The sequence below is a fragment of the Hemiscyllium ocellatum genome, chromosome 13 (assembly GCF_020745735.1).
Source record: "Hemiscyllium ocellatum isolate sHemOce1 chromosome 13, sHemOce1.pat.X.cur, whole genome shotgun sequence".
In the NCBI taxonomy this organism is placed as follows: domain Eukaryota; kingdom Metazoa; phylum Chordata; class Chondrichthyes; order Orectolobiformes; family Hemiscylliidae; genus Hemiscyllium; species Hemiscyllium ocellatum.
Window position 1 is genome coordinate 25618828 of NC_083413.1, and position 23684 is coordinate 25642511.

General features: G+C 41.7%; 1 protein-coding gene across 1 annotated transcript in view; it reads left to right on the top strand.

Annotated features, from left to right (window-relative positions):
• Positions 1–23684, top strand: part of p3h2 (prolyl 3-hydroxylase 2) — a 160142-nt gene that overhangs the window by 125794 nt on the left and 10664 nt on the right. Inside the window, exons 4-11 of the mRNA XM_060834648.1 lie at positions 5342–5473; positions 7738–7880; positions 9992–10081; positions 17008–17060; positions 17937–18034; positions 18798–18925; positions 19020–19115; positions 22039–22189. Of these exons, the coding sequence (XP_060690631.1) occupies positions 5342–5473; positions 7738–7880; positions 9992–10081; positions 17008–17060; positions 17937–18034; positions 18798–18925; positions 19020–19115; positions 22039–22189 (891 nt within the window). The remainder of the gene's footprint in view (positions 1–5341; positions 5474–7737; positions 7881–9991; positions 10082–17007; positions 17061–17936; positions 18035–18797; positions 18926–19019; positions 19116–22038; positions 22190–23684) is intronic.

Sequence of the window (23684 nt, forward strand, 5' to 3'; positions counted from 1 at the left end):
GCCAATTTCTTTTACCCAAAATGGTCTCCCTGGATTCAATGTGATCTAACCTTGCTAACCAGTCTACAACGTGGAACCTTGTTGAATGCCTTGCTGAAGTCCGTTTTAGACCACATCCACGACCACTGCTTTGTCTTCATCAATCCTCTTTATCACTTCTTCAAAAAAACTCAAACATTTTAGCGAGACATAATTTCCCATGCACAAAGTCATGTTGACTATCCCTAATCAATCTTTGCCTTTCAAAATACATGTAAATCCTGTCCCTCAGAATCCTCTCCAACCCACTTCGAACGTCAGGCTCTCTAATTTATAGTTCCATGGCTTTTCCTTACCACCTGTCTTAAATAATGGCACCATATTAGCCACCCTCCAGTCTTCCAGCACCTTAATCAAAAGTCTCCAGCCAAGGGTCCAGTAATCACCTCCCCAACTTCCACAAAGTTCTAGGATACATTGAATCAGATCTCTGGGATTTATCGATCTTTATGCATTTTAAGATGTTCAGCACCAGCTCCTCTGTAATATGGACACTTTTCAAGATATCACTATTTATTTATCCAAGTTCTGTAGCTTCCGTATCCTTTTCCATGGTATATACTGAAGCGAAATACTTGTTTAGTATCTCACCTGTTGTCCTTTCATAAATTCATATTGACTCTGCCTGATTTCATTGAGAGTTTCAAAGTGTCCCGCTATAAGCTCCTAAATAATAGATTCCAGTATTTTCTTGATGACCATATTAAGCTAACTACCCTGTAGGCTCCTGCTTTTGTCTCTCTCCTTGCTTGATTTCAGGATTTACATTCGCTATTTTCCTACCTGATGGGACATTTCCGGAATAGGGAATTTTGGAAATTAAAAGCCAAAGCCAACTCAGCAGTGACTTCTTAGACCCTGGGATTATGTCCAACAGGACCCGGGGACAATACAGTTTTTACTTCTGATTTTCTCATTATTCTTCCTCTAGTGATTTGTACTTGTTTAAGTTCCTCCCTTCCTAATACCTTTTGATTCACAATATTTTCTGTGATATTATTTCTAACAATTAAGACAGCCAGAAAGTATCTATTTAATTCCTCCCCCATTTCCTGATTTTCCATAATTAATTTCCTCGACTCTCTTGGGGATCAGCACTCTTTCCTTCTTAAATATTTGTTTTTATATTTCTAGCTGGCTTTCTCTCATACTTTAATTTCTGCCTCATTATTATTTTATTCTTTGTTTTTTAATATTCTGTCCAATCTTCAAATCTGCCACTAGCCTTCTCAGAATCTTATACTTTTCCATGGTTTACTGCTGACTTAGAATCTCACCAGACTGTACCTTTGCTGAGTTGTGAAATATCCTCTTGGGTTTCTGCCACTCCAACTCTCCTGACATTTTCCTGACCCTAATTCCCAATTTACTTAAGCTAGCTCTTGTAAATTGAAAACTAGCCTTTGATCCCTATTTTGAATCCTCCAAGCTAAATGCAAACAAAAAAGTAATGTTATAAACGGTGGTACCTAGTTGCATTTTATTATGAGGTTAGTAATTAATCCTGTCTCTTTAAACATTGTCAGGTATACTATAGCATGCTCTCTGCTTGTCTCTGGAGTGTGCTAGATTTGACCATTCTACAGGAGATAAAAATTATTCACGATCATTATCATACCTTTCTCACCAGCCCCTGTAATTGATTTCTGAATAATCTATCTTGTAGTGCAGTTACTATTGGGTGGTCTGCAATGTATTCCAAAAAGTGACTTCTTCCCTTTTACTATTTCTCATCTCAATCAAAACTGACCCTGCATCCTGCTTTTTAGAACTAAGGTTATCTTTCGTATTGTCCTAATGTTATCCTTTATCAAGGAGTTATCTTTCCGCCTGTTCCCAGCTGCCTGTCCTATCTTAAATGCCAAGCGCCCTTGTATATGCAGATCCCAGCCTCTGTTGTCTTGCTGCCATGCCTCTGTAATGGCTATCAGAGCATACGTATTTATTTCTATTGAACTGTCATTTCATTTGTCATGTTATTAATGCTCCAACATGGAACCTTTAACTCTGCCTTGTTATCATTTTAGCACCACCTGGCCTTATCAGCTGGGATGCTGATACATTTGTACAGTATTTCCCTTCCTGCCACTCTCTGGTTGTTATAACCCTTACTCCTACCTTGCTGCCTTGTCTCGTCCTCTGTAATTTGTCATATCGACCACAACCCACTCTATGATGTGCCACAGAGCCTGCAGCACAATCACACTGAGCCAAATCTCCTTGAACCCCAGACACTTAATGCGATTCTCCTTGACCTGTATCAGGCAGCTTTCACATGCTGTACACATCTCTGCCATTCTTTACGATGTCTTCATTTTGATATTTTTAAAAGTTAAGTTAATTCTTCTATCCTGTACCTTTTTTATGTACTAATTTAGTAAACCAATAAAGCCTATAACCTCTGAATAAAATACAGTGGACTCACTAGCTTCTTATTTTCCTTTTGTTGACATCTCTTAATTATGAGGTCATGACCCAAGGCTTATTTTCGAGGAAGTTATAATTTTCTAAATTCCAGCTGTAGCTCTCTGTCTACAGTACGTCAAACAATCTGATCCAAATTGTTTATGATGATAAAGCAAACAGAAACCATGTGTTCACATTTGATGTTGACTCACCAGAATGTAATTGACTCCTGTTAACTCAAGCTACTTTGCAAAATGGAATTGAATCATCCAGCTGCTTCTTTACATTGACTAGAAGGAGGTTCAGGCAAAAGAGATCCATGCTTCTGTAATCATAATAAGATTCATGTCTCCTGAGGTAATTCCTCAAAATCTGTTTTCTCTCCCCTTCTCTGAAGGAGCATTCTCAATCTTTTCGGAGAACCACGTCCTTCCCTTTGAATCCTCCCCACTTTCTCTCCACTTTCGTGTTCCTTTCTGAATGATGGGTAATGAGGAGGAGGTGTTTGTAGGGTGACATGAAACAGAATGACAAAATGGAGGAAAGCATAGTTAATGGGGTTCACTATGGAGAGGTGTGAAGTGATACACTGGAGGAGATGTGAGCTGAAAACAGAATGGACTAAAGTGGCAATGATTTAGATGACGTGAGTTATTCTGCCACTTCAGTTTCAGCTGTTGCAGATGAATGAGGCAGCTAGCTATTGGGGGTATCAAAGCTTTTCTTGACCGCTAGACAAGGTTATAGAGCATCTGTCTGATGGTGTCTCATCCAACTGGGTCAGACTGCATAGTCATAGAGTTACTAATAACTAGAGAATGTGGAAATGCCTCCGTCACATCATTGAGATCCCAAACACACCAGATTGTGCCAGGAATGAGTTCAGCAATTTGTGAATTCTATTTAACATTTAGCCAACTGATTACTTAATATAGGAAAATACTTAAGACCTTTTAAAAAAAAATTTCACAAGCTCAGCAGTCTGCAGAATTGTCCCTTGGGAGTTCCATTGTGTGATAGTGCTGAATGTGAATCTGGCACTGGCCAATTATTGAGTCAACTGTTCATCCCATTCATAAAGTATACTCTCTAAGTATGGCTATATCCTCTCTCCCCAGTGCTCATTGATGTTGTCACTCCACATATGAGGTTTCCAGCTGGGACTTTTGCATATTTGCATTGGAATATTATGGTCCCAGCCCCCTAGTATTGGGAGGATCCAACATCAGAATTGACTTGAATCTAATCTCCATTAGGTGAAGATTAAAACTAAGTAGAATTGTCAATTGTTTAAAGTCATGTTTTACATTTTCTTTCAACCAATTTCAATCTTTCATCCACCTCCATATTGTCCCTTAACACAGTTCATCAAATGGGTTCAGAAAAAAACAAAGAAGAAAGAATATTACAGCACAGGAACAGGCCCTTCGGCCCTCCAAGCCTGTGCCAATCCATATCCTCTATCGAAACCTACTGCCTATTTTCTAAGGATCTGTATCCACTTGCTCCCTACCCATTCATGTATCTGTCTAGATACATCTTAAATGATGTTATTATGTCCCTCTACCACCTCCGCTGGCAATGCATTCCAGACACTCGCCAACCTCTATGTAAAGAACTTTCCATGCATATCTCCCTTAAATTGTTCCCCTCTCACTTTGAACTCGTGACCCCTAAATAATTTTGTCCCCCACTGTTGGGGCGGGGGAGAAAGCTTTTTGCTATCCACCTTGTCTATACCTCTCATGATTTTGTAGACATCAATTAGGTCCCCCTCAACCTCTGTCTTTCTAATCAAACTACTCCAAATCTACTGAACCTCTCCTCATAGTTAGCATCCTCCATACCAGACAACATTCTGGTGGACCTCCTCAGCACCCTCTCCAAAGCATTCACATACTTTTGGTAATGTGGTGGCCAGAATTGTATGCAGTATTCCAAATGTGGCTGAATCAAAGTCTTTTACAACTCTAACATGACCTGCCAGCTCTTGTACTCACAACCCTGTCTGATGAAGGAAAGCATGCCTTGTGACTACTTGACCACTGTATCGACTTGCGTTGCCTCCCTCAGGGTACAATGGACCTGAACACCCAGACCTCAATTTTCCCCAGGGCTTTTCCATTTACTGTATAGTTCGCTCTTGAATTGGATCTTCCAAAATGCATCACCTTTCATTTGCCCGGATTGAACTCCGTCTGCCATTTCTCGCCCAACTCTCGAATCTATCTTTATTCTACTGCATTCTCTGACAGTCCCCTTCACTATCTGCTACTCCACCAATCTCAGTGTCATCTACAAAATTGTAGACCGAATGAGAGAGTCACAAGCAGATAATGCAAAGCCAGGAGTTTAGCTCTGTGCTGTGGGATATTAACATTAATCCTTAATGATGGGCCTCATTTCCTTTTGAAAGGTGCCACCTTTGATATGCAGCATCCACTTGGCAATGCATGAGGATGCCAAGTTTGATAAAAGGCCCATGTTCCTGGATATTAGGCCCGGTTCCCAAGGTTAGGAATTTGCCCACAACCTTCTGTTGTGAGAGTGCAGTCTACTCAAAATGGTTACCATCAAAATCGTCTCCAAGACAAAGAGATGAATCTAAACCTTGGTAAAAATGCAGTAAAGAGTGCGAGTAAGATAAGGAAGTTTCAGAAATGAGGTGACAAAACAGGAGAGAAAAGTTAAAGAGCAAATCTGTCCAGAATGGCAACCAGAAAATAGCAAAGAAACAAGAGGTGAGTGAGGAGTTAATTACACATTGGAATATCTCATGTTTTTAACGCAGGAGTAGGTTTGAGAAGATAATCAATTCTCTGAAGTTCAGTAAGTGGATTTACCTTTTCAGACAGTGTGCTATCATTGTGTTATGTGATTTTTCTTTCCTCCCCAGATCATTATATCCAGGTCCTCCAGTGTGAACATGACTGTGTGAGAGAGTTGGCAACACGAGCAGGCCGCCTTTCTCCCATTGAGAACTACCTACCCATGCACTACGACTTCCTGCAGTATTCTTACTACAAGGGTGAGCTACATTGCTAATAAAGAACAAAGAAAATTTACAACCCAGGAACACACCCTTCAGCCCTCCAAGCCTGTGCTGATCCAAATCCACTGTCTAAACTTGTCTCTGAATTCCTAAAGATCTGTATCCCTCTGCTCCCCAACTACTGATGCATCTGTCCAGACACTCCTTAAGTGAATCTACCATGCCTGCCTCTACTATGTCTCCTGACAATGCGTTCCAGGCACCTACCCCCCCTCTGTGTAAACTACTTTCCGTGTGTATCCCCCGTAAACTCACTTTGAACGCGTGACCTTTCATTATTGAATCCCTCACCTTGCAAAAAAGTTTCTATCCACCCTGTCTATACCCTTCATGATTTTGTTGACCTCAATCAGGTCCTCTCTCAAACTCCTTTTTTTTTCTAGTGAAAACAATCCTAACCTACTCATCCTCTCTTCATAGCTAGCACCTTCCATACCAGGCAACATCCTCGTAAACCTTCTCTGCACCCTCTCCAAAGCATCCACATCCTTTTGGTAACGTAGTGACTGGAACTGTACACAGTATTTTAAATGCAGCCGAACCAAAGTCTTGTACAATTTTAACATGACCTGCCAGCTCTTATACTCAATACCCCATCCAATGAAGGCAAGCATACTATATGTCTTCTTGATCCATCTGTGCAGCAACCTTCAGGGTACAATGGACCTGAACTCCCAGATCTCTCTGCTCATCATCTTTTTCCCAAGGCTCTTCCATTTACAGTATAATTTGCTCTAGAATTAGACCTTCCAAAATGTATCATCTCATATTTGCCTGAATTGAACTCCATCTGCCACTTCTCCTGCCAACTCTCCAGTCTGTCTATATTCTCCTGTATTCTTTGACAGTCCTCTATGCTTTCTGCTGCTCCACTAATCTTCATGTCATCTGCAAACTAAATAAATGGGTTTGGCTTCAGGCTTGGAACCGTTCTGTTCTGATGTGGATTCTCTTTGTAACATGTATTTACTTAAAGATGTATCAGTTTTGGTTCAATCCTTTGATATCCAGTTGTGGATTTACTTCCGAAGTCTTTCCGCATAGAGGGAGGCCATTTGGTCCATTTGTATCAATGCCAGCTCTTCAAATGGGCATCATTATCTAATGCCGGTCTTCTGCCTTTTCAGATTATTTCTGTCCAAATAATAACCAAATCCAATGCCTTCTTCAATGTCTCAATTGAATCAGTCTCCTCCATAATTCCTGGCATAATCCAAACAGGAAGCACTGAATTCCTCTAGTGAGGCAATCAGAATTAACACTTGCAGTCTAAATCTGGTCCATATTGGACTCGCTACGGTAACTGTTTCTCTCTCCACTGATACTATTAGACCTGCTGAGTTTCTCTAGCACTTCATGTTTGATTTCAAATCTCCAGCATCTGCAGTATTTAGCTTTTATTTATTAATCCAGAGCTTTAGTGATTTGGCTAATTAAATAAATCAAATTATACTGTAGGTCCTAAAGCCAGGCATTTAGCTGATGGTTTTAAGAAGCATAAAGCTTGGAAAGCTGAGTGAATCCTATTGGAGAATCTATGGTCATTTGCATTCCAATTCTGTCTTGAACCTTTTGAGGACCAGATTATTCTTTCAGGACTGTTCATCAACTCAAATACACCATGATTTCCCCAATAATGAAATGTTCCAGTGAGAGACAAATAACTAATTCACAAATAGCTAAAATAACTTCTGCTTTTGTCATTTTTACTGGACCATCCTCTAGTTGTAAAATGCTTGTAAGTACGTGAGACATACTATAGTTATATCCACTATTTTTAGTGAAAATTGCCTTTTAATTTGAAATATATTTCACCTGTTAAAAATTTAAATCTTGGCTGGCAATTTCTGTTCCATTGGTGTTCTGGGAATTCCTTCCTTTGTTTTTAATAAGTTACTTGTGTCTGTGAGGATCATACAGTACTCTGCCAGATGTTTTCATGGGTGTTGCATCACTCTCTCCTTCTGTCTGTCTACCTCCCTTTCTCCCTGCTTCTTTGTTTCCATTTTTCTCTCTCTCACACACTCTCTCTCTCTCTCTCTCTCACACTCTCTCTCTCTCTCTCTCTCTGTCCCCCCTCCCTCCCCTGCCTCTCTCTCCCTGTGCCTTCCAACTTTCTCTCTCTTTGTTCTCTCTGCCTTCCATCTCTCTCTGTCTCTCTCTTTGCTTCTGCCTGTTTCCCTCTGCCCCTTGTCTCTGTCTCCTCCTCCTCACCCCCCCACCTCACTGTCTCTCTACAGTTGGAAATTATGAAAAGGCTTTGGAAGCCACAAAATCCTACTTACTGATTCGACCAACAGATGAAGACATGCTGGAGAACCTGGAATATTACCAGAGTGTGCTACAGAGTCAAATGGATATGAATCAGATCGCCCCTCGCCAAGTGAGTTATTGCCAGTGGGACGGCCTGTCCTCAATCTCTGTCCTGGGGCCTGTGTTCTCACACGGTCCAGGTTCAGGTTCAGGTCCCTGGAATCAGCTTCCTAAGGCTGAAAGGGCTGCCAGCATTTTTACTGTCATCTATGATCTTTAGCACTTGGATAGTTAAGACTCTATGTCCGAACTAATGCATAGGTTCCCTTCTAGAAGATTTGTTTCATCATTCTTGGGATGTGGGCATCACTTAGAATGGACAAAAGAATTAAGAGCAGGAATCGACTGCTCAGCCCCTCAAATCTATCCCATTAAGACGACAGCTCATCTTATTACCCAACATGCCCACCTACTGCGGATAACCTTTCACCCCTTGCTAAGCACAAATCTATCTGTCTCTGCCTTCAGAATATTCAAGTACACTGTGAAGAATAGCTTTTCAGAAATAATGTTCCAAACACTCAACACACTCAACAGAATATAAATTCTCCTCATCTCTGTCTTAAATGGATAGCCCCTTATTCTGAAGTAATGACTTCCAGATTCTCCCACAAGAGAAAACCTCCTTTCCATATCTACCCTGTCAAAACCCCTCCGGATGATCAATGTTTCAATCAAGTTACCGCCTACTCTTTGATACTCCAGTGGATATGAGACTGGCCTGTCCAACCTTTCCATATAAGAAAATTCACCCATTCTAGGTATTAGTCCAATAAACGTTCTCTGAACTGTCACATTTACAGCATTTGTTCCTTAAATGACCAATACTGTATCTGTCCTCCACCTGTGGTACCACCAATACACTCTACAACTGAAGCAAAATTTCCATATATTTGTATTCCTATTCCCTCTGAGTTAAAAATCACACAACACCCAGTTATAGTCCAACAGGTTTAACTGGAGGCACTAGCTTTTGGAGTGCTGCTCCTTCTTAAGGTGGTTGTGTACACCCCAGTCCAACACCGGCATCTCCAAATCGTATTCCCTCTGAATAAAGCATAAAATTTCATTAACTTTCTTAATTACTTGCTGTACCAGTGTACTAACTGTTTGTGATTCATGAAACAGTGCACCAGCTCTCTCTCTGCACCTCCAAACTCTGGAATCTTGCCCCATTTTGATAATGTACTTTTCATCCTTACTGCCAAAATGGACAATTTCATATTTTCCTCCATTGTACACCATTTGCCACACCTTTGTCCACTCACCTAACCTATCCATATATATCTGTAATTTCCTTATTTATTTCCCATTCCTTGTCACCTTGAGGTTTTATCTTCTTGAAGTAACTGATTGTCCCCTGATGTGATCCAGGAAACAGTTCAGAGTAAATTATGTTGGGGTGGATCTGGACGTGCCAAGAGGTCAGCATGGGAGAGCATTTCCTCTCTGAAGGGATGTATTTTGCCAATTTGTCAATTTCATGGTCAGTTTTGTGTACACCAGCTTATTGTCTGAGATATTTAGATTTTCATTTATATAAATTAATTGAAAATTTACAAACTCTAAATGAGTGGAATTAAACCAAATCTTAACATAACCCCAAAACCACTTGGATCTCCCTCAGTTCACGCAATTAAACCCTGAAGCAAAGTTCAGAAAATGTTGAAAATATACCTGCATTACTCCAGCACCTTTCACATACTTCGGTCTCTCCCTAAGCAACTGTCCATTCACAATGAAGGTGTACTCACTATTGAATTGTGGCAGTCACTTTTTGCACAGCAGGATCCCAAAGAAATCCTTAATTTTAAAAAATAAATCATATTATTAATGTTGATAGAGGGATATGTATCAGCTGGGAACATTGGGAGATGCCAACTTGCTTTTCCGATATTATCATTGATCTGCAGCTGAGAGAACAGACAGGGCTGGGATACACACTTATCAGAAATACAACACTTCCAACAGTGCAGCACTCCCTCAGTACTGACCCTGTGTCAGTGCAGCACTTTCTTGGTACTGTACTGGTGGAGTCACCTTGGATTATGTATTCAGACCTTTGGAGTAGTGTTGAAGTAAATTGAATACTATAAACAGAAGCAGGTTGATCCCAGGACTGAGAAGGTTGGGAGGTTTTGGAAATATTTCATGTTGTCTCTGTGTTTGTGCTTTTTGCAGGAACTGGTTTGGTTCATGGATCGCTATCGGTTGGAGAAGGAGCTTCTTCAGTCAGTCAGCAGTGAGCTGAGATTCGTCTACGTGGATCCAGTATGTGTTTTAGACTTAATCTGATTGGCAGCTAAGGGATTGAGTTAGTCAGTATGTTCACCTCTGACCTTTATCAAATGTCACCTGTAACTGGCACAAATCATTCTCCTATTTTGCAGTTGTGTCAGTCTTCTTTCAGAGTTGGCTGGTTGAGTTGGAATAAGTGGTGAACTGAGAGACTGGAAACGCCAAATGTCCATCATACAGATACTGGGCGTCAAAGAAATAACCAACTGAACATCATCTGTTGAGCTCCTAACATGGTTTCTTTACATTTGTTAGAAGGACTACATATCCATTCCCTGGGACCTGCACTCTGCAGACAAAAAAAAAGTTCAAACCTTACACCTTTTCGGAGTTGCCTCAATGGAACTTATGAAACTGAAAAGTTCCCCATTATTTTCTCCAAGGCAATACCTTGGCCAATCAAAGTTGATGTGCTAACCAGTCAACACCTTTTCCTCTTGTAGTATAAATTGTTATGATGATTTGAAATTTGATGTTCTTGCATTAATTCTGCTCCCACAACATGTCTCTCGTGCCAACAATGGTCAAGTTCTGTCCTACCAAGTGACTGTTTGTTTGTCTGTTTGATAATTGAAATATCCTGATTCTTGACATATTAAGTTAGAGATTTGGAACTGGAATAGATCGCTTAATTCCTCAAATTTGCTCCACAATTCAATGAAAACATGATCTGATTGTCACAGTCATTTTTATTCTCTTATGTATTTGATAGGAACAGCGTGGAGGACGATTAAACCTTGTGCTGTACCTATCCTGGAAGTGTTTGGTAGGGACAGTGTAGGGGGAGCTTCCTCATTTCCCCTCCCCCCACCTTATCTCAGTCCCAATCCCCGGATTCAGCATCGCCCTCTTGACCTGCAATCTTCTTCCCGACCTCTCCGCCCCCACCCCCTTTCTGGCCTATCACCCGCACCCTCACCTCCTTCCACCTATTGTATTCCCAGCGTCCCTCCCCCAAATTCTCTCCCCCCTACCTATTATCTCAGCCCGCTTGGCACACCAACCTCATTCCTGAAGAAGGGCTTATGCCCAAAACGTCGAATACTCCTGCCCCTCGGATGCTGCTTGGCCTGCTGTGTTTTTCCAGCAACACATTTTTCAACAGTGTAGGGGGAGATTTACTTTGTATTTAGCCCCATATTGTCTCTGCTTTGGGAATGTTTCATGGGAACAGTGACTCTTTCTCTAACCCTTGTGCTCTACATGTCCTAAGATGTTTTGGCTCAGTCTTGTATTTGCTATCTTGTGGATGTTGCTGCCATCATGTGGTGATGGTCTTGAATTGCAGCATTTCACATTCCTGGGTAAACTATTTGCTGACACCAACAATCCATCAATAATTTCCAATTGCACATGCTCAGCCTTGATTGATTTCATTCTGTTCATTTGCACATGCAATAAGATTAAAAAGCAATTTAAAAACTACTAAAAAAAACTTCACTCATTTTTTTTTACATTGCTTCATTCAGTTCTTTTCATTTTTGTCTTTGCTAGCTTTTTATCTTTTTTTTGTTCAATGTCACTGCCTTTGTATTTGGTTGGGAGTCTAAAGCAAGTTTGAATGTTCACCTGATTGACTCAAGCTTGAAGCTGCAAAGGTGGCATCAGAGTCTGTGCAGGATTTGACGTTCTGGTTAGTTAAGGCTTCTTCTGATATTAGGATCACTTAATGCTATCATATTTCTCCAGCTCTGAGAGACTCAGATGTACTTTGCATTGAACCCAGTCCATTTGAGGTGCAGATAACTGACCTGTGAGATTGCCGCAACCCATCACAGTGGGCTCCTGCATCACTATCACTCTGAACTACTCTGTCAGGAGAACCTGAGGCAATCCTATGCCAGCTGTTACAGTATATCCCCATCAAGTTATTACAAATACTCAGCACCCACAAACAAAAGTAAGGGTCCTGATAATTTCAAATGAACTGGACTTAGAGTGAATTGTTTGAATGGCATACTACTCTGAACAGTTGTCTCAGGGATTTCTATAGTGGGGATGGCAGTGAAAGAATTGGAATGGGGTCGAGGCAGGGGCTGCCAAGTTCAGTGATTCCTTTTTCCACTTGCATCTCCCCTTCCTCCCTCACACCATTTCCCGTTCACTGGTGTGAGAGGTCCGCATTGACTGGGGATGATGACAACATTGGTGACCTGTCCTGACACTGTCGATGGTTTGGGCAGGGGGTCTGCACAGATTCAGATTGGGTAAATGTTGGCCAGTTTAGATGGGGGAGAAAAGTATCTGACTTTAACTAAACAAAGTTGAACTCAAAATCTATCAGCCCATAGACATAGGAGCAGTAGGCCATTAAGTCCGTTGAGTCTACTCTCATTCAATGAGATCTTGGCTAATCTGATAATCTTCAAATCCACTTTCCTGCCTTTTCCCCATTATCCTAGATACCCTTACTGATTTAAGATCTATCTCAACTTGAATATACTCTAATGACCCAGCCTTGACAACCACAATTCACTGCTTTTTAAAAGAAGAAATTCCTCCTGATTTTTGCCTACTCTGAGATGGTGCTCCTGCTTGTAGACTCTCCCTCAAGGGGAGATGACCTTTCAGCGTCGACCCTGTCAAATCCCATAAGAATTTTGTTCATTTAAAATCATTGAGTCATAGAGTCATATAGAAGAGAAACAGGCCCATCAACCTACCATGCCAATGCTAACCAACAAACCTCAAACTATGCTAATCCCATTTACCTGCATTTGATCTATAGCCTACTATACCTTGAAATTTTAAGTCCTCATTTATTTGCTTCTGAATTATTGCGAGAGTACCTGACTCCAGGCAGTGCATTTCAAATTTCTACCACCCTCTGCATGAAAAAAAAACCTTTCCTCGACCCCCCACTAAGTCACTTACTCCTCACCTTAAACTCATGCCCTCTGGTCTTCTTAGACATGTCTGCATGTGGAAAAGATTCACACCATCTACCCTGTCTATACCTTCTCATAATTCTATAAATCTCAATCAGATCCCCTCCCTGCACCCACCCCCCCACCCCCCCAGCTCCCTCTGCTCCAGGCAAAACAAACCCAGCTTAACCAATCTATCCTCATAACTGAGACCTTTCACCCCAACATTCTGGTGGATCTCCTCTGTGCTCTTTCCACTGTAATCACATCCTTCTAATAGTGTGGCAAACAGAATTATACACCATATTCCATCTGTGGCCTAACCAATGTTTTATAAAGTTGTAATAAGACTTCCTTGCTCCTATATTCTACACCCAGGCTACTGAAGACAAGCATCCTGTATACCTTCTTTACCACCCTGTCTACTTGTGGTGACACCTTTTGGAATCTATAGACTGGTCCACCAAGAACCCTTTGTTTCCTCAGTACTCCCGAGGCACCTAGCATTCATTGTGTAAATTCCTCCCTTATTAGACTTCCCAAAATGCATCACTATAGACCAAAAGTCATAGAGTCCTAGAGCATCGAAACAGACCCTTCAGTCCAACTAGTCCATGCCAACTATGTTCCCAAACCAAACTACTATCACTTGCCTGCGTTTGGTCCATATCCCTCCAAACCTTTCCTGTTCATTTACTTATCCAAATGTCTCTTTAATGTTGTACCTGTAGCTGCATCCACCATTTTCCCTCCGGCAGATCATTCCATACATGAACCACTCTCTCTATATAAAAAAAAATTGACCCTCCTGTCTCTTTTAAATTTTTCTGCTTTCACCTTAAAAAAATGCCCCCCACTTTTGAACTCCCCACCCTGGGGAAAGGATCCTTGCTATTCATCTTATCTGTGCCCCTCATGATTTTATAAACATCAAAACAGTCACCCCTCAAATTCCTATGCTCTAGCAAAAATATGTCCCCATCTATCTTTATAACTCAAATTTTCTGTTGTTGGCAACATCCTGGTAAATGTTTTTTGAACCTTCTGCAGTTTAATATCCTTCCTTTAGCAGAGCAATAAGACCTATACACAGTACTTCAGAAGGGGCCTCACCAATGTCCTGAACAACCTCAACGTGACGTCCTAAATCCTATACTCAAAGGTCTGAGCAATGAGGGCAAGTGCTTTCTTAACCACCCTGCCTGAATGTGATGAAAATTTCAAAGAATTATGTTTCTGAACTTGTAGGAGTTTTGGTTTGACAATACTACCCAGAGCCCAATCATTAATTGTTTAAGTGATGCCCTTGTTTGTATTACCAAACTGCAATTCCTCACGTTTATCCAAATTAAACTCTATCTGCCACTCCTTGGCCCACTGGTTCAATTGATTAACATCCCTTTGTAACATAAGATAATTTCCTTCACTGTCTACTATACAACCAATTCTGGTGTCGTCTGCAAACTTACTAACCATGTCTCCTAAATTTTCATCCAAATTGTTTGTTTATATAAATGACAGCAAAAGCAACCTAGCAGCGATCCCTGTGGAAGACTGCTGGTTGCAGGCCTTCAGTCCGAAAAACAACCCTCTACCCCCACCCTCTGTCTCCTAATATAAAGTCAATTCTCTATCCAACTGGCAAGCTCTCCTTGAATCTCATGTGATCTAACTTTACGAATTGGTGGATCATGTGGAACCTTGTCAAAGGTTTTATAAAAGTCCATAAAAACAATGTCTATCACTCTGCCCACATCAATCATTTTGGTTATTTCTTCAAAAAAGTCAGTTTCTGAGACGTAATTTCCCTTGCACAAAGTCATGCTGATTATCCCTAATCATTCCTTACCTCTTCCAATCCACATAAATCCTGTCTTTAAGAACCCCCTCCAACAATTTACCCCCGCCAATATCAAACTCCCAGGTCTGTAGTGCTCAGGCTTCTCCTGACAGCCTTTCTTCAATAAAGGCCCAACATTACTACTCTGCAGTCCTACAGCACCTCACCCATGGTTATATGATACAAGTATCTGTGCCAGAGCCCCTGAAAGTTCTTCCCTAACTTCCCATAATGTCCTGGGATACAGTCGATTAGTTCCCAGAGTTTTATCCACTTTTGTTTTCTAAGATCTCCAGCATTTCCTCTTCAGTAATGTGAACTGTTTCCAAAACATCAGTATTTATTTCCCTGAGTTTGCTAACCTCCATTTCTTTCTTAACAGTAAAAACTGATATGAAATATTAATCTAGTATTCCTGCTATCTTCTGAGGTTCATTGACCTTATTGATCTTTCAGGAGCCCTATTCTCTCCCTGGTTGTTCTTTTACTCTTAATGTACTTGTAGAATCTCTCTGGATTATCCGTAACTTTATCGGGATTATATTCTATCTGCTATTGTTTTGCCCAATTTACCAGTTGTCTATATTAGACCATAGCCGGAGACCATCCTCCCCATGATCAGCAACACTACCGACATTTGTGCTATTTAATTAAGATTTCCTCTCATTCCTAGGTCTCCCCTCATAAGGCAATCCCTCCATACATGAAATCAACCTAGTAAACCTTATCTGAACTTCGTCCAATGGTAGTTTACCTTTCCTTAGATTAAGGATCAAACTATTTGCAGTATTCCAACTGTGGTCTGACAAATACTACGTGCAGTTTTAGCAAGGCTTCTCTATTTTTAATACCCCATTCGTTGATATAATGACCAACATTCCATTGCCTGCCCTATTATCTGCTGAAGTTGTATGCTAGCTCTTCATTATTTCTGCACAAGGATTTCCAAATCCCTGTGTGTCATCTCAACCACTTGCCTTCCCATCTATTTTTGAGTCACCTGGTCTATAGTACATTAATGTTTCTCATCCAATTCATTAATATATATTGTAAATCATTGCAGCTTGTTATGGATAGGCTGGACCCCCTCAAAACATTTTAAGAAGGTAGCCCAGGCCCTAACTTTTGTAAGCAGATGTACAGTGGATATTCCAGGAGTGATGTAGCTTGTCAAAACACTGTGCTTTCAACAAAACCACATTTATTTAAGCATTACAGATGAAATACGAACAAAAGAAAACAGAATTTAGAATAACTTCACTGATTTGATAACCCGTTCAACACAATATCACAACTTAATGAAGCTATTGCAATCCCTGCAATATTCCATAAATACGCCCCTTGCAAAAGGTAAATTCAAACACCGCTTCTTACACACAGGAGTTTTCGGAGAGAAAGTCCAGGTGAGACCTCTGTTGGAACATGGAATTTCTTTTTTACTATAGCTGCTTCAGCAGTTTTCTGAGTCCCAGCTAAAAAACTAAACCAAACTAGAAAAACAAATCCCGAACTGTGAGAACTGGCCATTCCCCATCATTGTTTTCAAGTAAGATTTCCAGACATCTTGGCACTTCTGTTTTTAAGACCCCTCTTGAAGAAAACCAAGGACAACATTACCTTGTTAAAGGGGCAGCATTGTTACAGGCTGCAACACAGACCTGCCTGTGATCATTGGCTACAACACCAATATTGATAGCATTATCCTCTATGGAGACGTCTTGCATCGTCTGACACACCACAAGCTTACTACGCTCTCTCTGACTGCATTCAGTGTAAGGGAAGCCAGGAAAGTAATTTATCATGTCAGATAAACCGAGATGTGTGTTGTACCTGCCCTAAGAGGCATTAGTGGGGACAGTATGGAGAGAGCTATACTCTGTATCGAACCCCATGCTGTACCTGTCCTCAGAGTGTTTGATGGAGACAGTGGAGAGAAAGATTTAGTCTGTTTTGAACACCATGCCATTGCTGTCTTGTGAATGATTGATGCTAAAATGTAAATCTTTCCAGTCCCTGCTTATCCTCCTGAGGTGAGGAACAAGATTCTTTATTGTTTTTCACCTTTTGAGCTGTGCAGAAAGCTAAACTCTGAAGCTGCAAAAATTATTTTTCTTGGCTATTTTAGATTTCCTGATATTATGCGTTAATTTTAGATGTTGAATTTGATTTCTGGATTTTTCTTCTGATTTTAGATTAACTGGACTGTCTCTGGAACGAAACATGAAAATCAGGATCATCCTAAGAGGTAGGAGTTATGGGATAGTCCCTGCTTGCGGTTTTAGAAAGGTATCACCCAAACTGCTACAGTTTATTGAAATGAATAAAAATTCCCACCATTCCAGATTGTACCCTTGCTCATTTGCTTGGATTTTTTTGTTCACTTTCTCCATCTGCATAGATGTATCTTTTGAATCAGTTGGAATCCCATGGCTAGGTAATAAATATGTGTTGCCATTACACATACAAATGTTGCAATGTTCCTACTCCTGAGCAAGGAGGTCTGGATTCAGGTTCCACCTGATCCAGAAATGTTTAATAACGCCTTCATTACTTCTTACCAGCACAGTGTCCTGTTCTCATGAGCTTCTAGGCCAGCATCAACTCCAGTTTTAAATTCTCGTCCTCATATTTGACTCCCTCCACCGTCTCTGTGACCTCGTACAAACCTCCAAGGTCTCTGCGCTTCTCCAACACTAGCCTTTTGAGAATTCCCTGTTTTGTTGGTGTCTGTGCCCTCTACACCCTGTGGTTGTAAACTCTGGAACTCCCTCCCTAAACCTCTCCACCTCTCTCCCTTCCTCTTGGACACTCTTCTAACTTGACCCCTACCCCAGCCGCACTTTCTGTGGGTTGAGGACATATTTTCTCTGATTACCATCCTGTGAAGCATGCTGGGACATTGATACATGTTAAAGATACCCTTGAAATACCAGTTGATCCTAACAGAAAGAATCTGTTTCCTGGACAACTAGGCCTCAGGCTGAGGATTTTGTTATCGGTTTAAAGATGGAGGGGTGTAACTCCTTACTGGCTGAGATGGAGTTTCAGATGAGGTGCTGCCTCAATTGATGGACAGAGGATGATGGGATTATAATCCTAACCTGTCTTTTTCCACCAACAGACGGTTGTCAGGTGAAGAAGAAAGTTTGAAGGAACCAGAAATGCCAACGAGCCAGAAGAGAAAAGTTAAGAGAAAGGTTCCACAACAGAGACAAGAAGGTAAAAGAATAAATCCAGGTGACTGACTGACTGTGGCTGAGACAGAATGGATCAGACACTGACCAGGAATCCCTTCCCAAACACGACTCCATTTCATTGGCAGCCTTTGGATAATGAGAAATTCCTCTCCTCTTCATGGAGTGACTCTCTAAACAGCGTCCTCTTCCAGCCCCTTCCTCCCCATATCCTCAATCCCATCCACATCCATCCCCCTCCTCCCCATATCCCTCAATCCCATCATTTTCCAGCCCCTTCCTCCCTATATCCCTCAATCCCATCCATCTCCATCCCCCTCCTCCCCATATCCCTCAATCCCATCCACATCCATCCCCCTCCTCCCCATATCCCTCAATCCCATCCACATCCATCCCCCTCCTCCCCATATCCCTCAATCCCATCCACATCCATCCCCCTCCTCCCCATATCCCTCAATCCCATCCACATCCATCCCCCTCCTCCCCATATCCCTCAATCCCATCCACTTCCATCCCCCTCCTCTCCATATCCCTTAATCCCATCCACATCCATCCCCCTCCTCCCCATATCCCTCAATCCCATCCACATCCATCCCCCTCCTTTCCATATCCCTCAATCCCATCCACATCCCCTCCTTTCCATATCCCTCAATCCCATCCACATCCATCGCCTCTTCTCAACGCCTCTCGCTCTCACTCGTCTCTCTCTCACCTAACCAGCTACGGGTGACTAATGGCTGCTGGATGTTTTGAGGCACCTGGTTTCACTGAGCTCTGTCTCCTTTCAGGTGGACCCCTCCTCTATGACCAGGTGAAACTTGTCTATGATTCGCAGCAAATGAATGGGAGCCAGCGAGTGCTCCTTGACGATGTGATCACTGCACAGGAATGCCATGAGCTATTCCACTTGGCTAGTGTGAGTGTCCCTGAGGTTTTGTTGGTGTTTCTGATGTGTCTATCCCACCTGGAGCCTTTCTTTCCTCCTAATCAGGTTGTCCATATTTTCACAGTCCATCACGCTGGCAGGAGATGGTTACAGAGGCAAGATGTCACCACACACACCTAATGAGCGCTTTGAAGGAGCAACTGTCTATAAGGCCCTGGTGGTGAGCAAATATTCTGGAATTCAAGTTTTTACAACAACACCCTTCAAGCCCACAACTGCTACTCTCGGGAGAGTCTAGGGCAGCAGATACATGGGAGTGCCACCACCTACAAGTTGCCCTCCAAGCCACACACCATCCTAACTTGGAAATATATCACCATTCTTTAACTTAACTTGAACAATTGGCAGAGAGTAGTTAGAAATACTAAGGTGCGACATTAACTATATGCATAAGATCATAACACAGGAGCAGAATTAGGCCTGTTGAGTTTTTTTCCCATCGTTTAGTCATGGCTGATTCTTCTGCCTTCTCCCCTTAACCCTTGATCCGGTTATTAATCGAGAACCTATCTATCTCTGTCTTTAGTAAATACAGTGATTTGGCCTCCACAGCATTCGGCAGCAATGAGTTCCAAAGATTCGCCACCCTCTGGCTGAAGAAATTCCTCCTCATCTCAGTTCTAAAGGGTTGTCCCTTCACTCTGAGGCTGTGCCTTCATGTCCAAGTCTCTCCTACTGGTGGAAACATCTTTTCCACATCCACTCTATCCAGGCCTTTCAGTACTCTGTAAGTTTCAATCCGATTCCCCCCTCATCCTCATACAGCCTCAGAGTCCTCAACCGCTCCTCATATGACAAGTCATTTACCTCCAGGATCAGTCTTTTAAACCTCCTCTGGAACCCTTCCACCATCAGATATGGGGCCCAGAATTGCTCACAATATTCCAAATGTGGTCTGACCAGAGTGTTATACAGCCTCACCTGTATCCATCTCACATATATTCAAGCCCCCTTGAAATGAATGCCAAAATTGTGTTTGCCTTCCTAACTACCAACTGAACTTGAATGTTAACCTTAAGAGAATCCTGAACTGGGACTCCCAACTCTCTTTTCTGCTTCAGATTTTCAAAGCCTTTCCTCATTTAGAAAATACACCACTTCCCACCAAAATACATAACCTTGCACTTTCCCACATTGTGTTAAATCTGCAACTTCTTTGCCCACTCTCTGAGTCTCCAACCCTGTCTAAGTCTGTCTGTAACCTCACCGGTTGTTCAATACTATGTATCTGTGTCATCTGCAAACTTAGCCCTTAGTCCCTTAAAACCCAAACACGCACACTTATTCACCGTTTAAAATAGACTAAAGGCCAATAGTTTAATGTGTATACACTATTGACAGGGTAAGCAACATTCTGAAGATTACAAGTCCAAATTTGAAGCCTGGGTTAAATTGTTACTGTTTTTTTATGTTTATCACTGGAGACATATTGTTTTTTGTTGGGCGATATTCATACTTTAATTAAACCAGTTGATTGAGTGGACCTAGGTCTTGTAAGAATTATTTCTTCTACGTTTTTCCTCCACATGGAGGGAGAGTAGGAGAGATTGATGCTTTTTGGTTGCAGGCTCTGGATGTTTCTCTCTCCTCACAGTTATAGCATCAAATGCACTGCAAATTGACCAATCATCGGGTTGTTGTCAGGCAGAATTTCCTGAACTCATTTGATTCTTTGTGCCACTCGGTATTTAATGCCACCTCTTAGGGTTTCGAGAAGTAAAATTGTATTGCATGGATCAACAGGAGTACATTGGGGAGTGTCCCAGACACAACCATCTTCAGCTGCTTCATCAATGACCTTCCCTCCATAAGGTCAGAAGTGGGAATCCAAGTTCAGGATAGCACAATGTTCAGCCCCATTCATGACTCCTCAGATTCTGAAGCAGTCCATGTCCAAATGCTGTAAGACCTGGACAATATCCAGCTTTGGGCGGATAAATGTCAAATAACATTTGTGCCACACAAGTGCCAGGCAATGCCCATCTCCAGCTAGAGAGAATCTAGCCATTGTCCCTTGGCATTCAATGGCATCGCCACCACTGAATCTCCCGCCACATCGTGGGGGTTACAGTTGACCAGAAACTGAACTCTTACAGCCATAAATGGGCCGAATGGCCTTACTTCCACTCCTATGTCTTATGGTCTTATAAAAGTATTGTGGCTACAATAGCAGGTCAGAGGCTAGGAGTGTTGCAGTCAGTAACTCAGCTCCTGACTCCCAAAAGCCTAACCATGAACTACAAAGCAGAAATTAGTAGTGTGATGGAATACTCCCCACTTGCCTGGATGAGTGCAGCTCCAACAACACTCAAGAAACTTGACACCATCCAGAACACAACAGCCCGCTTGATGGGCACCACACCCACAACCATTCATTCCTTCTACAACTGATGCCCAGTAGCAGCAGTGTGTACCTTCGACAAGGTGCACTGCAGAAATTCACCAAAGCTCCTCAGCAGCATCTTCCAAACCATGACCACGTGCATCAAGAAGGACAAGGGCAGCAGATACATGAGAACACCACCACCTCCAAGTTCCCTCCACGCTACTCATCATCCTGACTTGGAAATATATTGCCATTCCTTCACTGTCACTGGGTCAAAATCCTGGCAAACTCTCCCCAAAGGCATTGTGGCTCAAGCTACCGCACATGGATTGCAGCAGTTCAAGAAGGCAGCTCTCTACCACCTTCTCAAGGGAAACTAGGACGGGCAATAAATCTGGCCCAGCCAATGATGCCCACATCCCACAAATAAGTAGTAATTTAAAAAAGCGATAGCACATGATTTTCAAGTTGTAAAACTCTCCTGGGATTTTTGTTGCAGCAATCCAACCTCCTGTTCAGGTTATAGCGCCATATTTAAAAATAAAATAATTTTGTTTCTTACTGCACTCCCCGATCCTACACCAGTCTCCAGTTGCCTGACTGAGGTTATTTGTAGACCAATTCTTGTTTGAGGCAAGGGAGGAAGAGATTAGAATGTTTGCTCATGCATGTTGGATAGAATGTTTCAAATATAAAAGTCAGTGTTCCCCTTGTACCTAATCCTTTTAACATTGACAATTCCATTCCTCTCTTTCAGTATGGCTATGAAGGTCGGATCCCATTGCACAGAGCCAGGTTATTCTATGATGTTAGTGAAAAGGCTAGGAAGATCATTCAATCCTATTTCATGTTGAACTCCACACTATACTTCTCATACACTCACCTGGTCTGCAGAACAGCTATTGAAGGTGAGGGTCCTTTCTGTAGACAGTGAATGATGATGGACCATGTCTTTGAAGAATGAGTGCAGACTTTTGCAACAAAGTCTAAGATGAAGTTTCGTTGTGGGAACCTAGAGTGGGAAACTGTGACTGTTGGTGAGGTTGATATATCGATTGAGTGGAAACGAGGGTACCTGGGATTATTCTCTCGAGATCAAAGGAAGTTAAGGCAGATATTGAGCAAAAAGATTTAAAATCTCAAGGGATTCTGATAAAGTAACTACAGAGAAAATGTTTCCAATGGAAGGAGGGAAGGTGAATGGAGGGACACAGATAAAAGAAAATCTGCAAAAGAATTACAGGGATGGATGAGAACTTTGACTGTATAAAAAAAATGTATTTTTGATTTATTCATTTATGGGAGTGGTAAGACCAGGTAGGGATGACTGATTCTTGTTCTCTATTGAGGTTTTACAATTGGAACAGTGATTACAAGCTACAATTAGGCTAGATCTTTATTCTACTTCTTAAAAATCTATCATGGTGGGATGCAAATCCACATTCTCAGCACAATGGCTTGAGGTTCTGGATGAGCAATCTCAGTGATATTACCACTCTGCCACCACCACACCCAATGGTACAATGGTTTCAATACACTGCCTGAACAGCTGCTGAGTATAGATACAATAGGAATTTCCAAAGATTCATCACAGGTTTAACTGGCTGAATGACCTTGTATGACGTATTGCTCTTTGTATTGTCAGATGCAGAGCATTTGCAGCTAACCTCCCACACTTCCAGCACCTAGAAACCCCCCTCCCCCAAGGCTAGCTACAACTAAAGTACTTGACAATTTCCCAGGAGAAACCAGCTCTGTTCTGTAAACTGTCTGTGACTCTTCACTGGCTGTTGCAACCACTGGATTCTCACTATTTGAAATGCAGCTGGAAAATCACCAGATCTATTGTGAAATTGTACATTGTGAAATCTACACTGTGTCAGAGTGGATTAGTCAGTAGCATTTCTTAAGAAGCACACCACAAAAAATGGCTCAGCAGGAGGAAATCTGGCGATTGTTGACAGCAGTTGTAGTGGGCTGTAGCTTTTTGTCTTGTGCAGATTAGGGCAGTTTTGCAAGCATTCCAAATTTCAAATAATCACAACAATTTATACTACACGAGAAAGGGTTTTTTCAGTGATTGATAATCTAGTCTATCCCTATTGCTTTCTCCATAACAACCCTATGATTAAGCAGAATTGACTTGCCAATGAATCAACACCTTTAAAAGGTATGTGAGTGATTTGAATTTTGGCTTACTTGCATTTTTCCTGATCAATGTGAGGCAGAAAGCTTCAGCAAAATTTTGTCTCTCTTCAGCAACAACACAAGACTTCATGAAGGAAGTGTTGGTCAAAGTGCAACACAGATTGAACAGGATCATCCCAGGTTTTAAAGGGTTCTGTCATGAGGACAGATTCATGAATTAGGCTGGGCTTTTTATGAAGTTATGAAATGAATAGA